The sequence below is a fragment of the Oncorhynchus keta genome, chromosome 17, assembly GCF_023373465.1.
Source record: "Oncorhynchus keta strain PuntledgeMale-10-30-2019 chromosome 17, Oket_V2, whole genome shotgun sequence".
Classification (NCBI taxonomy): Eukaryota; Metazoa; Chordata; class Actinopteri; order Salmoniformes; family Salmonidae; genus Oncorhynchus; species Oncorhynchus keta.
This window is the reverse complement of record NC_068437.1, coordinates 1,893,280-1,915,563: the sequence shown is the minus strand read 5'-3', so window position 1 is coordinate 1,915,563 and position 22,284 is coordinate 1,893,280. Positions and strand designations below refer to the sequence as shown.

The window sequence follows — 22,284 nt, the reverse complement described above, 5'->3', positions numbered from 1 at the left end:
GTACCTTGACTTTGTTGTCCTTAAGCCATTTTGTCACAACTTTGGAAGTATGCCTGGGGTCATTGTCCGTTTGGAAGATCCATTGGCGACCAAGCTTTAACTTTAACTAATGGATAGAGATGTTGCTTCAATATATCCACATAATTTTCCCAGCTCATGATGCCATCTATTTTGTGAAGTGCACCAGTCCCTCCTGCAGCAAAGCACCCCACAACATGATGCTGCCAGCCCCGTGCTTCACGTTGGGATGGTGTTCTTCGGCTTGCAAGCCTCCCCTTTTTCCTCAAAACATAACAATGGTCATTATGGCCAAACAGTTCTATTTTTGTTTCATCAAACCAGAGGACATTTCTCCAAAAAGTATAACCTTTGTCCTCATGTGCAGTTGCAAACTGTAGTTTGGCTTTTTTATGGCAGTTTTGGAGCAGTGGCTTCTTCCTTGCTGTGTGGCCTTTCAGATTATGTCGATATAGATACTTTGTACCTGTTTCCTCCAACATCTCCACAAGGTCCTTTGTTGTTGTTCTGGGATTTATTTGCACTTTTTGCACCGGAGTACGTTTATCTCTAGGAGACAGAAAGTGTCTCCTGAGCGGTATGAAGGCTGCATGGTCCCATGGTGTTTATACTTGCGTACTATTGTTTTTAACGATAAACGTGGTACCTTCAGGTTCTTGGAAATCCCAAGGATGAACCAGAATTGTGGAGGTATACAATTTCTTTCCTGAGGTCTTGGCTGATTTCTTTTGATTTTCCAATGATGTCAAGCAAAGAGGCACTGAGTTTGAAGGTAGGCCTTGAAATACATCCATAGGTACACCTCCAATTGACTCAACTGATGTCAATAAGCCTTTCAGAAGCTTCTAAAGCCATGACATTATTTTCTGGAATTGTCCAAGCTGTTTAAAGGCACAGTCAACTTAGTGTTTGTAAACCTCTGACCCACTGGAATTGTGATACAGTGAATTATAAATGAAATAATCTGTCTGTAAACAATTGTTGGAAAAATTACTTGTGTAATTGTCACGTTCTGACCTTTATTTCCTTTGTTTTGTATTTATTTTAGTATGGTCAGGGCGTGAGTTGGGTGGGCAGTCTATGTTTGTTTTTCTATGTTTTGTGGTATTTCTATGTTTCGGCCTAGTATGGTTCTCAATCAGAGGCAGGTGTCTTTAGTTGTCTCTGATTGAGAATCATACTTAGGTAGCCTAGGTTTCATTGTGTGTTTGTGGGTGATTGTTCCTGTCTCTGTGTTTGCACCAGATAGGACTGTTTTTGGTTTTCCACATTTATTGTTTGTTTAGTTATTTCATGTCTAGTTCCTTTATTAAAGAACATGAATAACCACCACGCTACATTTTGGTCCGCTTCTCCTTCACCACAGGAAAACCCTTACAGTAATGCACGAGGTAGATGTCCTAACCGACTTGCCATAACTATAGTTTGATAACAAGAAACTTGTGGAGTGGTTGAAAAACTAGTTTTAATGACTCCAACCGAAGTGTATGTAAACTTCCGACTTCAACTGTACATACATACACACATATGTATATATATATAAATGCACACTGACACATTTAAACATACTACACACACATACAGTACCAGTCAACATTTGGACACACCTACTCATTCAAGGCTTTATCTACATTCTAGAATTATAGTGGAGACGTCAAACTATGAAATAACACATATGGAATCATGTAGTAACCAAAAAAGTGTGTATGTATGTTTTATATTTGAGATTCTTCAAAGTAGCCACCCTTTGCCTTGACAACTTTGCACACTCTTGGCATTCTCTCAACCAGCTTCCTGAGGTAGTCACCTGGAATTTCTTTCCTTCTTAATATGCTTGAGCCAATCAGTTGTGTTGTAACAAGGTATGGGTTGTATACAGAAGATAGCCTTATTTGGTAAAAGGCCATGTCCATATTATGGCATTAACAGCTCAAATAAGCAAAGAGAAACGACAGTCCATCATGACATTAAAACATGAAGGTCAGTCAATTAAAGAGTTTCTTCAAGTGCAGTCACAAAAACCATCAAGCACTATGATGAAACTGGCTCTCATGAGGACCGCCACAGGAAAGGAAGACCCAGACTTACCTCTGCTGCAGAGGATAAGTTCATTAGAGTTACCAGCCTCAGAAATTGCAGCTGAAATAAATTATTCACAGTGTTCAAGTAACAGACACATCTGAACATCAACTGTTCAGAAGAGACTGCGTGAATCAGGCCTTCATGTTCGAATTGCTGCAAAGAAACCACTACTGAAGGACACAAATAAGAAGAAGAGACTTGCTTGTGCCAAGAAACACGTGCAATGGACATTAGACCGGTGGAAATCTGTCCTTTGGTCTTATGAGTCCAAATTTCAGATTTCTGGTTACAACCTCTGTGTCTTTATGAGACGCAGAGTAGGTGAACGGAGGATCTCTGCATGTGTGGTTCCCACCATGAAGCATGGAGGAGGGGGTGTGATGGTGCTTTGCTGGTGACACTGTCTGTGATGTATTTATAATTCAATTCTGCAGCCATCCCATCTGGTTTGCGCTTCGTGGGACCATCATTTGCTTTTCAACAGGACAACGGGACACCTCAAGGCTGTGTAAGGGCTATTTGACCAAGGAAAATGATGAAGTGCTAGCAGTAAAATAGTAAAAATAAGAAAAACCCTTGAATGAGTAGGTGTGTCCAAACTTTTGACTGGTACTATGTACTGTATATTATATGTATATGTGTGTATGTTGTTGAAAAGTGAACGTGCATTGAAGCATCATGCACAGGTGTAACGAAAGAGGGAGGGACAGACAGGTAGTGGGATGAGGAGAGAGAGTCAAGAGGTGAAACAGTATTTTTCAGCATATCATACAGTTGGCCTGCATTAAAAAACTGATCTCAGGTTGGAATGGGTGCTGGTCACTGCTGTTCATGCAGTAGAACGAGCATAAAGCACAGTGTCACACGCTGCACAGAAAGCCATTTACCTCACACCAGTACCATTTGCTTTGGCTTGGCTACATAATCAACTAGATTATGTATTACAAACATGCTTGGCATCAGTAGAATGAGGAAACATAAAAAGTCCTCAATCTTAGAACTAATCACTCACACCCACACACAGAAAAGGGGATGAAAAGAAGGAAGAGAGAGAGGGTAACTCACTGGTTTGAGCTGGGCTCGGTCCAGTTTCCTTCTGTACAGCATGATCGCATGGATGACATTGCCCGCCCTCGCCGTCTGGATATGAGAGGGGAACGCATAGAGGAAGTCCTGCAGAGAGGAAGAGAGGAGAGAGAGAGATTTAGATGATTCAATTGTTGTGTATTGCTGCTTTGGTAATACAAATGTATTTTTTGGCATGCCCATGTTATGTATTTTTTGTCATGCCAAATAACATAAAGCATTTTGAATTGAATTGTGAGAGAGAGAAAGAAAGAGGGTGTTAGAGAGAGAGAGAGAGAGAGAGAGAGAGAGAGAAGGAAGGAATATAATCAAATTTAACACAATATAATCAACTCAGTTCCAGTCATTCGGAATTGTCAGAAAACGCTTGACGTAGCTACTTAACTCAAGGCCCAAGCCTAGACTCCTACTAACTACCCAGCAAACATTCCCACATTGGCATGATGTGGGCCCAATGCAGGCTAAAATATTACCTGCTCACATTGGGCCGATGCGACTTTCCCCTTTGGCTTCACATTCGCCACAATGACGGTGGCCCAAATGGTAGCCTTTACTTCACCTGAAAAACACCACCTTGTGGATCGGCTTCTCTTATTGGGCCCATTTGGGTCCCAAAATTAGCTCATGGTATTGGCCCTATGTGTGTTGCCCACCCTATGCCAATTTATTCATTTGATCTATTGTTTCATAGGAATGTATTTACTATTTATTTATTACAATTTAACTCAATGCATTATTTGTATAATTTTGTAGCCTTAAAGGTATTAAGCGAACGTGTTACATTGTATCAGAAAGACAAGTTGTTACTACCATACATATACTGAAAAAAAGTATAAACGCAACATGTAAAGTGTTGGTCCCGTGTTTCATGAGCTGAACTAAAAAATGGCTTATTTCTCTGAAATTGTGCGCAGAAATGTGTTTACATCCCTGTTAATGAGAATTTCTCCTTCTTCAAAATAATCTATCCAGTTGACAGGTGTGGCATATCAAGAAGCTGATTAAACAGCATGATCATTACAAGGTTGTACCTTGTGCTGGGGACAATTACAGGTCACTCTAAAATGTGCAGTTTTGTCACACAATACAATGCCACAGATGTTTTGAGGGAGTGTGCAATTGGCATGCTGACTGCAGGAATGTCCACCAGAGCTGTTGCCAGAGAATTGAACATTAATTTCTCTACCATAAGCCGAGGCGTTTTAGAGAATTTGGCATTACATCCAACCAGCCTCACAACCGCATACCACATGTAACCATGCAAGCCCAGGACCTCCACATCTGGCCTCTTCACTTGTGGGAACATCAGAGACCAGCCAACCGGACAGCTGATGAAACTGAGGAGTATTTCTGTCTGTAATAAAGCCCTTTTGTGGGGAAAAACGTATTCTGATTGGCTGGGCCTGGCTCCTCAGTGGGTGGGCCTGGCTCCCAAGTAGGAGAACCTATGCCTTCCCATGCCCACCCATGATATAATCCATAGATTAGGGCCTTATGAATTTATTTAAATTGACTGATTTCATTATGTGAACTGAAATTCAGTAAAATCATTGGAATTGTTGCAATTGTTGTTCAAGAGAAACACATTGACTTATTTAAGTATTTTAAAAGACTTCAGTGTAGAAGATCATCTTATTGTTCAAGAGAAACTCATGACACATTGACTTATTTAAGTATTTTAAAAGACTTCGGTGTAGAAGATCATCTTGTGTATAGGATGATCTTGTTTTAGGCATGACACAACATAGGAGAAACTGGAACGACACTCTCAGTAATGGTTGCACAAAATGAACTGTGCTCAAACCACACCCACAAATATTAAAATAGTGTGGTCTAGCCTGTTCTGGGCTTGGTTTGGGCTTGGTCAAATCAAATCAATTTATTGGTCACATACACGTGATTAGCAGATGTTAATGCGAGTGTAGCGAAATGCTTGTGCTTCTAGTTCCGACAGTACAGTAATATCTAACAAGTAATCTAACAATTTCTGCACAGTCTAGCCTGTGATGGGCTAGCCTGTTATGGGCTAGCTGGTGTAGGATGGCCCATGTTGAGCTGATGTGGGCTTGGTGTGGCCTATTCTGTGTTGGGCTGTTGAAGGCTGGCCCGTGTTGGGCTAGTGTAGGCCTGGTGTGGGCTAGCCTGTGTTGGGCTGGCTTGGGCTAGCCCATGTTGGGCTGGTGTGGGCTTTGTGTGGGATATCCCGTGCCCACCTTGCCAAGGGCTCATGTTTGCTCGGTAATTTGTGTGAGTAGCTGGTAAACATGTATGTTGTGAATTGTGCCAGTTACAAGACGTCTGTCCCCTTGCTTAATTTAGACCAGCGCTGTACTAATGGATAAGAATGTGACCCCAATTTCAAACATGTCTGAATGCAGCACCATTAAACCCTACAACAGGCCTACCCACTGTGACTACTGTGTCCTGCTTCTCTCCTGTCTCGATCTTTGGCTCCCTCTGGTTAACCAACTAAGATTTAAAGTTGTCTTTTTCTACAGAAACCGATTGTGCCTTTTTCTAAGCAGTAGGAAGCAGAATATTCAGTCAACCTTTTTAACCTGTTCTTGATTATGGTGAAATGATTTTTCAAAGTGCAGCTGCTACTACTCTTAAACCTTGGATGCCATCTACCATAGTGCCCTTTATTTTGTTACAGGTGACAGTTTGATACTCATCACTGCATCCTGTGTAAAAATGTTGGCTGGACTTTGATAAAGACCCGTAGATATATACTTTACTCCCTTTTTGTATACAAGGCCCTACTTCCTAAACTTCCATCTTGCCTAACTTGGCTGTTGAATTATAGACACCTAAATATTTATTTTTACTTTATTTTATTTCACCTTTATTTGACCAGGTATGCTAGTTGAGAACACGTTCTCATTTGCAACTGCGACCTGGCCAAGATAAAGCAAAGCAGTTCGATACATACAATAACACAGAGTTACACATGGAATAAACAATCAATCGATAATACAGTAGAAAAATATATATACAGCATGTGCAAATGAAGTTGGATAACCTGTCTAAGACTGGGGTTCCCCCCGCAACAGCCAATGAAAGTGCAGGGCGACAAATTCAAAACAACAAAAATCTCATGATTAAAATTCCTCAAGCATACAAATGTTTTACACCATTTTAAAGATAATATTCTCGTTAATCCAGCCACAGTGTCTGATTTCAAAAAGGATTTACAGCGAAAGCACCACAAAGGTCACGAAGGTCACCACCAAGCCACAGAAAAACACAGCCATGTATCCAGCCGAGTACGGCTGAGTCGCAGGCAGCTTAGCTACCCAATACTGCCCCCTACCCCAAAGAAGATACGAGAGGTAAGGCATAAATAGGCCTTGGTGGCAAAGTAATTACAATATAACAATTAAACACTGGAATGGTAGGATGTGCAGAAGATGAATGCTGGGGTGCAAAGGAGCAATATGAATAAATAAATACAGTATGGGGATGAGGTATTTATAGATGAGCTATGTACAGGTGCAGTGATCTGTGAGCTGCTCTGACAGCTGGTGCTTAAAGCTAGTGAGGGAGGTAAGAATCTCCAACTTAAGAGATTTTTGCAGTTTGTTCCAGTCATTGGCAGCAGAGAACTGGAAGGAGAGGCGACCAAAGGAAGAATTGGCTTTGGGGGTGACCAGTGAGATATACCTGCTGGAGCGCATGCTACAGGTGGGTTCTGCTATGGTGACCAGCGAGCTGAGATAAGGCGGGGCTTTACCTAGCAGAGACTTGTAGATGACCTGGAGCCAGTGGGTTTGGCGACGAGTTTGAAGCGAGGGCCAGCCAACGAAAGCATACAGGTCGCAGTGGTGGGTAGTATATGGGGCTTTGGAGACAAAACGGATGGCACTGTGATAGACTGCATCCAATTTGTAGAGTGAGAATAGAGTGTTCTAGGCTATTTTGTAAATGACATTGCCGAAGTCGAGGATCGGTAGGATGGTCAGATTTACGAGGGTATGTTCGGCAGCATGAGTGAAGGATGCTTTGTTGCGAAATAGGAAGAAGATTCTAGATTTAGATTGGAGATGTTTAATGTGAGTCTGGAAGGAGAGTTTACAGTCTAACCAGACACCTAGGTATTTGTAGTTGTCCACATATTCTAAGTCAGAACCGTCCAGAGTAGTGATGCTGGACGGGCGGGCAGGTGCGGGCAGCGATTGGTTGAAGAGCATGCATTTAGTTTTACTTGCATTTAAGAGCAGTTGGAGGCCACGGAAGGAGAGTTGTATGGCATTGAAGCTCGTCTGGAGGTTAGTTAACACAGTGTCCAAAGAAGGGCCAGAGGTATACAGAATGGTGTCGTCTGTGTAGAGGTGGATCAAATAATCAGCAGCAGCGAGAGTGACATCATTGATGTATACAGAGAAGAGAAACGGCCTGAGAATTGAACCCTGTGGCACCCCCATAGAGACTGCCAGAGGTCCGGACAACAGGCCCTCTGATTTGACATAATGAAGTCTATCGGAGAAGTAGTTGGTGAACCAAGCGAGGCAATCATTTGAGACACCAAGGCTGTTGAGTCGAAAGCCTTAGCCAGGTCGATGAATACGGCTGCACAGTAATGTCTCTTATCGATGGCAGTTATGATATCGTTTACCTTGAGCGTGGCTGAGGTGCACTCATGACCAGCTCTGAAACCAGATTGCATAGCGGAGAAGGTACGGCGAGTTTCGAAATGGTCAGTGATCTGGGATAGGCTAACTTGGATTTCAAAGACCTTAGAAAGGCAGGGAAAAATAGATATAGGTCTGTAGCAGTTTGGGTCTAGAGTGTCTCCCCCTTTGAAGAGGGGGATGACCGCGGCAGCTTTCCAATCTATGGGAATCTCAGACGATACGAAAGAGAAGTTGAACATTCTAGTAATAGGGGTTGCAACAATTCAGATTGTCTCGCCTGGCTGATTTGTAGGGGTCAAGATTTTGCAGCTCTTTCAGAACATCAGCTATCTGGATTTGGGTGAAGAAGTGGGGGATGTTTGGGCGAGTTGCTGTGGGGAGCTCAGGGCTGTTGCCCGGGATAGAGGTAGCCAGGTGGAAAGCATGGCCAGCCGTAGAAAAATGCTTATTGAAATTCTCAATTATTGTGGATTTATCGGTAGTGACAGCGTTTCCTAGCCTCAGTGCAGTGGGCAGCTGGGAGGAGGTGTTCTTCTTCTCCATGGACTTTACAGTGTCCCAGAACTTTTTTGAGTTTGTACTACAGGATGCAAATTTCTGTTTGAAAAAGCTAGCCTTAGCTTTCCTAACTGCCTGTGTATATTGGTTCCTAACTTCCCTGAAAAATAGCACCAGCTGTCAGAGCAGCTCACAGATCAATGCACGGGGGCTATTCGATGCTAACGCAGAATGCCACAGGATGTTTTTGTACTGGTCAAGGGCAGACAGGTCTGGAGTGAACCAAGAGCTATATCTATTCCTGGTTCTACATTTTTTGAATGGAGCATGCTTATTTAAGATGGCGAGGAAGGCACTTTTAAATAATAACCAGGCATCCTCTACGGACGTGATTCGGCCAATGTCATTCCAGGATACCCCGGCCAGGTCAATTAGAAAGGCCTGTTCGCTGATGTGTTTTAGGGAGCGTTTGACAGTGATGAGGGGTGGTTGTTTGACCGCAGACCCGTTACGGATGCAGGCAATGAGGCAGTGATCGCTGAGATCTTGGTTGAAAACAGTCGAGGTGTATTTGGAGGGCGAGTTAGTTAGGATGATATCTATGAGGGTTCTCGAGTTTACGGATTTGGGGTTGTACCTGGTAGGTTCATTGATAGTTTGTGTGAGATTGAGGGCATCAAGCTTAGATTGTAGGATGGCCGGGGTGTTAAACATGTCCCAGTTTAGGTCACCTAGCAGCACGAGCACAGAAGACAGATGGCGTGCAATCAATACACATATGGTGTCCAGGGCACAACTGGGAGCAGAACGTGGTCTATAGCAAGCGGCAAGAGTGAGAGACTTGTTTCATGAAAGGTACATTTTTAGAAGTAGAAGCTTGACTTGTTTTGGTACAGACCTGGATAGTAAGACAGAATTATGCAGGCTATCTCTGCAGTAGATTGCAACACCACCCCCTTTGGCAGTTCTATCTTGGCGGAAAATGCTATAGTTAGGGATGGAAATTTCAGGGGTTTTGGTGGTTTTCCTAAGCCAGGATTCAGACACAGCTAAGACATCCGGGTTGGCAGAATGTGCTAAAGCAGTGAATAAAGCAAACTTAGGGAGTAGGCTTCTAATGTTAACATGCATGAAACCTAGGCTTTTGTGGTTACAGAAGTCAACAAATGAGAGCACCTGGAGAGTAGGAGTGGAGCTAGGCACTGCAGGTCCTGGATTAACCTCTACATCACCAGAGGACCAGAGGAGAAGTAGGATAAGGGTACGGCTAAAGGCTATAAGAACTGGCCGTCTAGCATGTTCGGAACAGAGAGTAAAAGGAGCAGGTTTCTGGGGACGATAGCATAGATTCAAGGCATAATGTACAGACAAAGATATGGTAGGAAGAGAGTACATTGGAGGTAAACCTAGGCATTGAGTAATGATGAGAGAGATATAGTCTCTAGAGACATTTAAACCAGGTGATGTCATCGCATATGTGGGAGGTGAAACAACATGGTTGGTTAAGGCATATTGAGCAGGGCTAGAGGCTCTACACTGAAATAAGACAGTAATCACTAACCAGGACAGTAATGGACAAGGAATATTGCTATTAGGGAGAGGAATGCATAGCCAAGTGATCGTATGGGTCCAGTGAGTGGTTGGGCTGGCTGGGGACACGGTGATTCAGACAGTTAGCACGCCGGGAATAGCAAGCTAGCATAAGGGCCTTAGAGGAACGTCGCGATGGGGGAAAGTCTGTTTTTGCCTCCTCGTGCCTCCTCATGCAGTGACGTCAACCAGTCGTGGAATTAGTAGGGTTACAAGTCGCAGAGGGGTTCAAGTCCAAGCCTGTTGGGATCCTCGGGCAGATACTGTCGGTATTCAAGTCGTGAAGGATCAGCGGGGTTCCATGCCCCGTACCGGCAGTAGAAGGGGTCCGGATATTGTAGCCGAGGAGTGGGCTTCAGGAGTAGCCCAGGAGCCCTAGCCGGGAGATGGTTCTAGCATGGGATATCTCCAGGCTAGTTGGTGCTTGCTCCGGGACGGAAAGGTTAGCCAGGAGTAGTCAACCTGGGTTGCGTTTAAATAGCTGCGATGGTCCAGATGAAAAGGTTCAAAGTTTGCAGTAGGAATCCGGGGATATGGAGAGGAAAACACGTCCGGAATGCTCTGGTTTGAAACGCGTTGTATGAACAGGATTGGTAGAATAATAGTGAAGACATTAAAACTATGAAATAACACATAAAATCATGTAGTAACCAAAATATCCACACCACATTGGGCTACAACGTAAAAAAAAAAGTAAAAATAAAGAAAAACCCTTGAATGAGTAGGTGTGTCCAAAATTGACTGGTACTGTAAGTATTCATACTGTTTATTCAGTACATCGGTTACAGCCTTGAGTCTTTTTGGGTATGACGCCACAAGCTTGGCACACCTGTATTTGGGGAGTTTCTCCCATTCCTCTCTGCAGGTCCTCTCAAGCTCTGTCAGGTTGGTTGGGGAGCGTCTCTGCACAGCTATTTTCAGGTCTCTCCAGAGATATTCGATCGAGTTCAAGTCCGGGCTCTGGCTGGGCCACTCAAGGACATTCAGAGACTTGTCCCAAAGCCACTCCTGTGTTGTCTTGGCTGTGTGCTTAGGGTAATTTTCCTGTTGGAAGGTGAACCTTCACCCCAGCCTGAGGTCCTCAGTTCACCTTAACCTCAATCCTGACTCGTCTCAATCCCTGCCACTGAAAAACATCCCCACCGTATGATGCTGCCACCACTGTGCTTCACCATAGTGATGGTATTGGCCAGGTGATGAGCAGTGCCTGGTTTCCTCTCGCCATGACGCTTGGCATTCCGGCCAAAGTGCTCAATCGTGGTTTCATCAGACCAGATAATCTTGTTTTTTATGATCTGAGAGTCCTTTCGGTTCATTTCGGCAAACTCCAAGTTGGCTGTCAATGCCAATCTACCATAAAGGCCTGATTGGTAGAGTGCTGCAGGGATGGTTGTCCTTCTGGAAGGACGAGGACGACTGATCCGTGTAAAGGAAAGAATGAATGGGGCCATGTATCGTGAGATTTTGAGTGAAAACCTCCTTCCATCAGCAAGGGCATTGAAGATGAAACGTGGCTGGGTCTTTCAGTATGACAATGATCCCAAACACACCGCCCGGGCAACGAAGGAGTGGCTTCGTAAGAAGCATTTCAAGGTCCTGGAGTGGCCTAGCCAGTCTCCAGATCTCAACCCCATAGAAAATCTTTGGAGGGAGTTGAAAGTCTGTGTTGCCCAGCAACAGCCCCAAAACATCACTGCTCTAGAGGAGATCTGCATGGAGGAATGGGCCAAAATACCAGCAACAGTGTGTGAAAAGCTTGTGAAGACTTACAGAAAACGTTTGACCTCTGTCATTGCCAAAAAAGGGTATATAACAAAGTATTGAGATAAACATTTGTTATTGACCAAATACTTATTTTCCACCATAATTTGAAAATAAATTAATTAAAAATCCTATAATGTCATTTTTTGGATTTTTTTCTCCTCATTTTGTCTGTCATAGTTGAAGTGTACCTATGATGAAAATTGCAGGCCTCTCTCGTCTTTTTAAGTGGGAGGACTTGCACAATTGGTGGATGACTAAATACTTTTTTGCCCCACTGTATATATATATGCATGCATGCTGCTTTCTTGGCCAGGGCTCACTTGAAAAATATGTAAACCTCAATGTGAGTTCTCTGGTTAAATAAAGGAAAAAGACCATTTGCATTTTTTACTGAACAAGTCCAGGTAGTCCCTCCCTGTTTCTTAATTGTCATGCTTACGGTCATCAACACTAATGTTAGTGAATAGTGGCTGTGGTGCTATCTTTACAAACTCTGGGGAGTATGGATCCCAATCTCTCCTCGCCCATGAAATCACGTTCAGTGAAAGGAACCATAACATAAAACATTGTAATTTAGGTGAGGAATCCCTTTAAGCAGACGTGGCAGATCAGTTATTGGGTCAAAGTTTATGGCAGACTTACAGGACATAATCTTGCTTATGGTTGCCCACTTGAATAGAGTTGAGAGATGCTAATCAAATAAGAGACAGACGTCTAAACACCCTAACCTTGCCGCAGTCCATCAGTTAATCTCTTCCTCGGATACGTTAATCAATCAACAAGAAACAAATTGGAAATGTCACCTAAGCTCAAGCGACAGAGCTTACGTTTGGGCAGAATACCAAGTGAATAACGAAGAAAATTGCAGAATAATATGTAAAGAATATAACAAAAAAATGTTTTACAACAGATCTAAGAACGAACATAAGCACGGCCCTGTGAAATAGGTTAGTTTAGGGTAACAATTTGGAGACGGGAACTCAAGAGGCACAAACCATTCATCCATTACATTTCGTAAGACATAGACTGCCTTGTGATGAGCATGTGAAACCTCCTGCCCAACAGATATAGAACAGTGGACAAGGCTCCATACAAATAACTACAGCTCTGTCGTGTCTCCTACATTCTGTCTGTCTATACTCACAAATACAGCACTGAGATACTGAGTCACAGCATACTCACATTCAGACAGGTTCGATATGGTCAATACACACATTTTCTTGGGTAAATTCACCATTAAAAAACACTTTTAGAAGGGAATCTCACACAACCCACTGCTAGGTGAGAGATGTCTTACCATGGCGTAGTAGTTACTGTTGACCATGATGGGCCCACGACCTCGGAGGTAGATGTACTCTTCCCACCAATCACTGACCTGTGAAAGAGAGAGAGAATGAAGAGAAAGAGAGAGACAAAGACAGACAGAGAAAGAGTGAGAGAGAGAGAGAGAGAGAGAGGGAGAGAGAGAGAGAGACAGAGCGAAAGAGATATATGAAAAAAGGGGAAAGATATAGAAAGAAATAAAGCCCTGTGTCATGATGAATACAGTCTGCCCTAGGATAAATAACATTATATATATATATATATATATATATATATATATATATATATATATATATATATATATATATATATATATATATATATATATATATATATATATATACATATATATAGATTATTCAGTGAGTCATTACCCTACATTAAACAGCATTAGAATGTGTATAACCCATATATCAAGGAGGAGGTACAGAGAGACTCACATAGTTGGAGGCCCACCAGGACTTGAGCTTGAGGTACCACTGTAGTCTTGGGCCCAGGTTCTTCTCAAATTCCCTTGCCAGCCCCTCCATCCTCACATACTGCTCGTCATCCATCAACGGACGAGCTGACTCCAAGTACTGGAGGACACACGCAGAGAATGGAAGGGTGCAATGATTCAATTCAACCACATTATTATTTAATGTTTTCTGTTGTTTTGTGAGGAGGGTGGTATGGTTGCCAGTTGAACAGTTACTCCCTTTGGCAACACGGTCTCAGGAAAGGGAAGGGAAACAGGATACCTAGCCAGTTGCACAACTGAATGCCTTCAACCAGGATGAGAAGGGAACGATGGCTGGATGCAAAGCCTCTTTTCCTCTCCTCTTTCCACCAATCGCCTTTTTGTGTAACCTAACCCTAGTGTCAAGTATCATCCCCATAACGGGCCATAATCATTGCCTTTGGTTGTAAAGCCATAAGAATATTTTAGTATTCTGTTCATTAGTCCACTGTTAATACAATCCCTAAATCACATTTTCATCATATGCTAAACACAACAACGCAGTTTTTGCTCTATACTGAAAGCGGCCTCTCTTGAAAACTTGACTGCTGACATGCAACAAAAAGGAATTGTATTAACAGTGGACTAATGAAGAAAATACTATATTATCGCTTTTGAGTGAACTATCATACATACTGACTGTGGTGCAAAGAGAGCAGTCTTATTGCGTCCTCTGAGTTGTCAGCATATAGTTAAAGATTACTTGATGGAAATTCCTTACACTTATGTGAATCTGTGATTAACAATTTCCCAAAATATCTGACTCTCAATTTAGCTTCAGATTAACAGCAACTCCTCCGAATGCAATGCGGGGGTGTCTTCAGAGAGGCCAGTAATCTAAGCAACTGATATGACGTCGCAGGACATGATATCAGAGGATATGAAGTCATCAGAGGATGAACTCACCCTCCTGCAGGTGTCCTTGACCGGGGGGACGGGCAGCCGTGGCAGCGAACTCTGGAAGCTGTACAGCATTGGCTTCCTGCCAGAGAACAACTTGACAAATAACTGTGAACGACAGCAGAGCAGAAGAGGGGAGGGGTGAAAGGAGTGGGAGGGGTAAAGAGTCAAATTAGCCTTTCTGATTTACCTCACAACCTGGAAACCATATGTAAAGGCAAAGTTCATGAGAACAATCTACAAGAAAAGAGTGGTTTTAAAGGCATCATTTGTGATCTTTACAGCAGTTTTTATCAATACATAATGATGAAAGGCTATATACTAATGAATTCAAAGGCTATACTCATGAATTTGAGACTGGTTACGTTCCTCCAGCCTCATCACTTTTAGTTTTATAGCAAATCAAGTGTTCTTTTTAAATTATGGATCGACTCTTTACTACTGCTCTAGCAGAAAACTTTACAGTGCATCTCTAGGCATGTGTGGTTTGATGTTAAGACTGTTGAGACCAATGCACGTTAGAACACATTTAGCTACAGCAGAAGGAAACAAATGTTAAAAGGCATGACTAATACGCAGCAATGTGTTTGGACAGCATAGAAATGACATGATTCATACTCAGAAGTGTGTGAAGACACGCTAGCAATTAAAGGTGCACTTCAATCTCAAATATAAAATCAATGTTGATTTGTTTAACCCCTTTTTTGTTACTACATGATTCCATATGTGTTATTTCATTGTGTTGATGTCTTCACTATTATTCCATAATGTAGAAAATAGTAACAAAAAAAGAAAAACACTTGAATGAGTAGGTGTGTCAAAAAGTTTGACAAGTGCTGTATGTAGAAACTTATGGTGCTCGAGATAACTAGTATGAGGTCGAAAAGTGGCAAAGCGGCCTCCCGAGTGGTGCAGCGGTCTACTGCACTTCATCGCAGTACTTGAGGCGTCACTACAGTCCCGGGTTTGATCCCAGGCTGTGTCAGAACCGCCTGTAGTCGGGAGTCCCATTGGGCGACGCACAATTGGCCCAGCATCGTCCGGGTTAGGGGAGGCCTTTACTTGGCTCATCGCGCTCTAGCGACTCTTTGTGGCAGGTTGGCCGCCTGCAAGCTGACCTCGGTCGTGAGTTGAACAGTGTTTCTTCTGCCACATTGGTACAGCTGGCTTCCGGTTTAAGCGGGCTGGTGTTAAGCGCGGTATGGCGGACGCGTGACTCAATCTTCGCCTCTCCTGAGCCCGTTGGGGAGTTGCAGCGATGAGACAAGATCAAAAAAGTGGGTAAAATAAAAATATATATATTTTTTTAAAGCAGAAGCTAGTTGGGTTCTTGATGTGATCTATTCTAACAGCAAACCTTCCTAGTTCTCAAGAATCAAAACAAGTAAGACTTAGAAGGAATGTCAATGTTTTAACAAAGGTTTACTGCACAGAGAATCAAAGCTTAGGCCTAGATGGGTTCAAATGGAACATAGTGAAGGTATTTATTTGGTATCTAAGGTACCTACACCTGACTCAAACGTAACTAGACTATTTGTGATGAAACAAGTAACAATTATGTGCCTAGTATAGTTCTGAACATTTCAGACAAACCACAGTTCCAGAGGGCCCATGTGTGCATTGATGACATAGTAACTGTAACTCACTATCCAGAGTCGAGTGCCCCAGGAGACAGATCCGTGGCGGTTGTACATCCAGCCGTGCCACGACAGCAGGCACTTGAGGGCATTCCTCATGATGAAGATGATGGTGACCCACAGGCCTGTGCCCACCAGCACCCCACCCACCACCCGCTGGCTGTCCTCCGACATGTACGGACTGCACAGGTAGAGAGAGAGAGAGAGAGACATCATTACAGTGTTGTCTGTTAATCACTATTGTTCATTGAGTATTATATGTTTCTTATTATGTATTTCCGTCAACAAAGATTTCATGTTTCTAGAAGCTTTCTTTTGCAATATATGTGCTAACATTTTCCAGAACAATAAAGCCTTTGAATTGAATTATATTGAATTGAGACAGAATTGGGTCAGAAGCTGCCTGACATGGTTCTGTACAACCAGTATCCATGTTCAGTTGGCATGAAACGGAAGGAAATGGTCAGAAACATAGTGAAACAGGGAGGCACTCCAATAAGAGTTGTCCAATAAGAAATATTCATTTTCGTTACGTGATTACTAATGAACACAACCTTATATACCCACTAGAGAGAGAGAGAGAGAGAAAGAGAGTAAAAGAGAGAGAAAAGAGAAATACAGAGAGATAAATGGAGAGAAAAATAGAGAAAGAGAGAAGGTCAAATATCAAAGCACTAATGCATGTGATAAATTGTCCTCTGCACGTGACAACGACACAAGGATTAAAGAGGAGGGGTCATGGAGCCCTGGGTGTGGAACCCTTAACATCCATTGGTTGGAGGGCATTGCTAAGTGAATAGTCTAATTGATGGTCAAAATAAACATGCACCTGCAGACATGACAACATCAGGCAATATTTAGGCTATGAAACCGCCTAAAAATGACCATGTTTCAAATCTGGCCAGAGTGAAAATTTAATTTCAATAATATGATTGATGAAGATGATACATTTTATCTGTAGTGGAATAAATTAGGCTTGAGATCTTGCTTCCCTATAACAGCGAGGTGTTTCATGGGGTAACAGTTGTTGATAAGGAGTTTGAAGGGGATTTTGGCACACAGAATATCTAGATTACCTGCTAAATCCTTTAAAGTTTTACGATAGGCGGTGGGTTATACACAATAAAATGAAATACACTGAAATCAATCAAAATACCAATCACCGCTAAACCAGGTAACATAATATTTCCAAGGAATCTATCACAATGGGCGCACCATGGGCCCATGTACAGCGTGAATTGTTTTTATATGCATTATAACAAGACAATTTGTAAATGGAATTTTGTCTCAACGAAAGCTTGCGCTATGTACACCTTATCTCAATACATCCCTGTTGGCCTATCTTTAAGAAGGCTAAGCATCTTATAGATCATTTATTATACTATTGATCAGAACAAGAACAGCAAGACACATACATGCAAGTGTTGAAGAAAAAAAATACATAATGTAATGTTGTCAAAATAGATGACACTGAGTATCACGAAAGTTATATCACGGCAAGGAAACAAAAAAATGAAGCGGATTGAAGTAAAACAGTCCTAATGTTGAAAACTAACAGTCTTATGCTGTCACCCAAATGTATTTGTTTACTTTCTAAGCTATAGCACAAAATATTTGGTATAAAACAGGTTTTCAAAAGGACCATAGTTAAATCTGCTTCTTGTTTTATTTTTTTTTGTCATGGAAAATCAAGTATTGTGATACTGTACTGTACTGTGACAACACTAGCACAATGTTATGCAAACACAAATATTAGGGCCTGAGGGAATAAATGTTCAGTGTGTGACTATGGATGTCAGATCTATAGGTGAACCATATCGGGGGTTTTGCAAATATTTTTGGACCACTGGACTCAACTCTGACACGAGGGAGATGTCACCAACATGGGAACTGGGTGAGTACATGCACTCTTGGTTGTGAAAATGGTGAGACAGGTGAATATCTCTCTGACACAGTGGTCCCCAACACTACTCCGAGAGAGCTTTTTGGCTAGCTCAGCACTGACTAACACACATGTCTCTTGATGATGAATGAATTTGTTCAATTGTGTGTTAGAATATATTCAGTGTGTGGACCATGTGGGAATCAAACACACAAATCTACTGTTCTAAGCACCATGTGTGGTGCTTAGAACCAAACATGGTGGTTCATATGGTGCTTCATAGAGTTCATAGTCCCAGCAGGCAAAAAATGGTTGAAATTACATCATAATAACGTCATTTGAACTAGTTTCTGGTTGTAACAACATCATTTCACCCAGTTTTGACAGCTGGGGTGGTTGAGAAAGTGTTACGTAGAGACATCTGTCCTTGAAAACAGACACAGTGATTTGGATGATGGACAGGGTTATTACTGGATGGTAGTGCCCTACTACTACCATTACCTGATGGGTATGTGGGTGCCCAGTTTGGTGATGAGTCCCAGGGAGGGGTCTAGTTGGGCATATTTAGTGCCCGACATGTAACTCACCACCACCACCAGAAACCCAGACGGGCTGCCTGGGTACACGCCTGTCATGACCCCGTTCTATGGAAGGAAAGGAATATAGGCAGGATTAAAAGGGTGGTAGGGTAGGGGAGAACAAAGAGCATTTCATTGGCATAATATCACATTTACATTGGGGCCGAAGGGAACTACTGTATAAGCTTATCCTGGTTAAAAGAAGCCTGGTCCCAGATCTGTTTGTGCTATATGTAGTCAACTATGGTTGTTGTTGGCATGAGGTTTGGCAAACAGATCTCGAATCAAGTAAAAATGGGCAACATAGCGTTGAAGTCAGAAGTATACATACACCTTAACCAAAAACAAAAACAGTTTTTCACAATTCCTGACATTTAATCCAAGTAGAAATGCCCTGTCTTAGTTCAGTTAGGATCACCACTTTATTTTAAGAATTTGAAATGTCTGAATAATAGTAGAGAGAATGATTTATTTCAGATTTGATTTATTTCGTCACATTCTCAGTGGGTCAGACGTTTACATACACTTAATTAAGATTTGGAAGCATTGCCTTGAATTGTTTAACTTGGGTCAAACATTTCAGGTAGCCTTCCACAAGCTTCCCACAATAAGTTGGGTGAATTTTGGCCCATTCCTCCTGACAGAGCTGGTGTAACTGAGTCTGGTTTGTAGGCCTCCTTGCTCGCACACGCTTTTTCATTTCTGCCCACACATTTTCTATAGTATTGAAGTCAAGGCATTGTGATGGCCACTCCAACACCTTGACTTTGTTGTCCTTAAGCCATTTTGCCACAACGTTGGAAGTATGCTTGGAGTCATTGTCCATTTGGAAGACCCATTTGCGACCAAGATTTAACTTGAGATGTTGCTTCAATATATCCACATAAATGTCCTACCTCATGAAGCCATCTATTTTGTGAAGTGCACCAGCCCCTCCTGCAGCAAAGCACCCCCACAACATGATGCTGCCAGCCCCGTGCTTCACGGTTGGGATGGTGTTCTTCGGCTTGCAAGCCCCCCCTTTTTCCTCCAAACATAACGATGGTCATTATGGCTAAACAGTTCTATATTTGTTTCATCAGACCAGAGGATATTTCTCCAAAAAGTATGATCTTTGTCCCTATGTGCAGTTGCAAACTGTAGTCTGGCTTTTTTTATGGTGGTTTTGGAGCAGTGGCTTCTTCCTTGCTGAGCTGCCTATCAGGTTGTGGATAAAGATACTTTTGTAACTGTTTCCTCCAGCATCTTCACAAGGTCCTTTGATTGATTTACACTTTTTGCACCAAAGTACATTCATCTCTAGGAGACAGAACGCATCTCCTTCCTGAGCGGTGTGACGGCTGCGTGGTCCCATGGTGTTTATACTTGCATACTATTGTTCATACAGATGAACGTGGTACCTACAGGCGTTTGGAAATTGCTCCCAAGGATGAACCAGACTTGTGGAGGTCTACAAATGTTTTTCTGAGGTCTTGGCTGATTTCTTTTGATTGTCCCATGGTCAAGCAAAGAGGCACTGAGTTTGAAGGTAGGCCTTACAATACATCCACAAGTACACCTCCAATTGACTCAAATTATGTCAATTACCCAGAAGCTACTCAAATACCCAGAAGCTTGACATCATTTTCCAAGCTGTTTTTTATTTTATTTTATTTAACTAGGCAAGTCAGTTAAGAACAGATTCTTATTTTCAATGATGGCCTAGGAACTGCCTGTTAACTGCCTGTTCAGGGGTAGAACGACAGATTTGTACCTTGTCAGCTCAGGGATTTGAACTTGCAACCTTCCGGTTACTAGTCCAACGCTCTAACCACTAGGCTACCCTGCAGCCCCACATTCAACTTAGTGTATGTATAAGTGAATTATAAGTGAAATAATCTGTCTGTAAACAATTGTTGGAGAAATGACTTGTGTCAAGCACAAAGTTGATGTCCTAACCGGCTTGCCAAAACTATAGTTTGTTAACAAGAAATTTGTGGAGTGTTTGAAAAGTATTAATGATTCCAACGTATGTGGATGTAAACTTCCGACTTCAACTGTAAATGCAATTCAGCATTATCACATTCAACATTACACAGCAAACTTTGTAGGCTGCTATGTAGAGAGTGGGTTTTTAATAACTCAAGAGTGTGCTTTGCAAACGGAAAAGGTGGAAAGAATGGAAACATCCACTAACACTGACGTGTACTTATGTGTGGGCCATTACGGTTCAGTAGTAAGTTGACAAAGATAACTATTGCTGTATCTCAAACGAATAAAGATTAAATAAATAATAAAGATAAAGATTAAACTAAGGGTCAGCAAACAGTCCATTTACAGCCTCTTAATGATTTTTTTCATACTAGGCCTGTCACTTATTCCTTTCCGTTTGTCATGAGGCTGAATTTCTCCCATCAGTGACACTCACTATCAATCATCAAGCAGTTAGTGAGTGAGTGAGTGAGTGAGTGAGTGAGTGAGTGAGTGAGTGAGTGAGTGAGTGAGTGAGTGAGTGAGTGAGTGAGTGAGTGAGTGAGTGAGTGAGTGAGTGAGTGAGTGAGTGATTAATTATGCCCAGGGCTCCAGGGTGTGACCATTTAGTCGCATTTTACATCCCTTTGACTAGGATGTATGAGTTACATGGGGGCATCAGTGAAGGCTGCAAATTCTAGGTAATCACTTGACTCAAAACGTAAATTTTTTTGAGCGGGTAAAACCGTGACTTGAGCAAACAGTGAAGTGCAATATCCTGATTCTTGCAATGGAAGTGTCTGCCCTGTCTCTTTGCCTGTTTCACTGGCAAGCGAGCCACTCTCACTTCCTCTCGCAGTTAGCCTAGTGATTAAGAGCGTTGGGCCAGCAACTGAAAGGACGCTGGTTCGAATTCCCGAGCCAGCAAGGTTGAAAAATCTGCTGTTCTGCCCTTGAACAAGGCAATTAACCCCCAACAACTTCTCCCTTGGCACTGATGACGTGGAAGTAGATTAAGGCAGCCCTCCAGACCTCCCAGATTCAGAGGGGTTGGGTTAAATGCGGAAGATACATTTTGTTTGAATGCAATTGACTAGGTACCCTCTTTCCCCAATATTGATTGCAATGGCCTCCTAGAATGCGGACTTACGGCAAAAAGTCCTGAGGCTTACCTGTTTCCTGTTTTTTCGGGAACAGGTAAGCATAGGGTTGCAAAGGGAGGGTATATTACTGGAAACCTCTGAATTTTACCAGTAAACTACCAGAATTTTGGTAACTTTCAAGTACTTTATGTAATTTATCAGAAGACGTCTGGTGGCACCTTTGGGGTACTTCGGATTATCAGAGGTGTCTGTAATTATTGCTTGCCCTCTGTGTGGCCTTATCACATGTAAAATATATAAAGCAAATAATATATAAGCAAATATGATTTTAAAATAAAAACTCTAATGACAAAGCTGTAAAAAAATATTATAATTATAAACTCACTCCCTCCTCTCTACATTTTCCTCCTCCGTCTCTGCTGCTAAAGCCACTTTCTACCACTCTAAATTCCAAGCTTCTGCCTCTAACCCTAGGAAGCTCTTTGCCACCTTTTCCTCCCTCCTGAATCCTCCTCCCCCTCCCCCCACTCCTCCCTCTCTGCAGATGACTTCGTCAACCATTTTGAAAAGAAGGTCGACGACATCCGATCCTCGTTTGCTAAGTCAAACGACACTGCTGGTTCTGCTCACACTGCCCTACCCTATGCTCTGACCTCTTTCTCCCCTCTCTCTCCAGATGAAATCTCGCGTCTTGTGACGGCCGGCCGCCCAACAACCTGCCCGCTTGACCCTATCCCCTC

The 22,284-nt window shown here is 42.5% G+C and overlaps 1 protein-coding gene across 3 annotated transcripts in view; it reads right to left on the bottom strand.

The window, feature by feature from the left end:
• cpt1ab (carnitine palmitoyltransferase 1Ab (liver)) overlaps window positions 1-22,284 on the bottom strand; it is a 68,558-nt gene that overhangs the window by 22,712 nt on the left and 23,562 nt on the right. For all 3 annotated transcript variants that reach the window (XM_035790379.2, XM_035790378.2, XM_035790380.2), the window contains exons 3-8: window positions 18,415-18,557; window positions 16,041-16,212; window positions 14,401-14,502; window positions 13,436-13,573; window positions 12,970-13,047; window positions 3,166-3,273 (exon numbers count right to left, since the gene is read on the bottom strand). In XM_035790379.2, coding sequence (XP_035646272.1) covers window positions 3,166-3,273; window positions 12,970-13,047; window positions 13,436-13,573; window positions 14,401-14,502; window positions 16,041-16,212; window positions 18,415-18,557 — 741 coding nt within the window. The remainder of the gene's footprint in view (window positions 1-3,165; window positions 3,274-12,969; window positions 13,048-13,435; window positions 13,574-14,400; window positions 14,503-16,040; window positions 16,213-18,414; window positions 18,558-22,284) is intronic.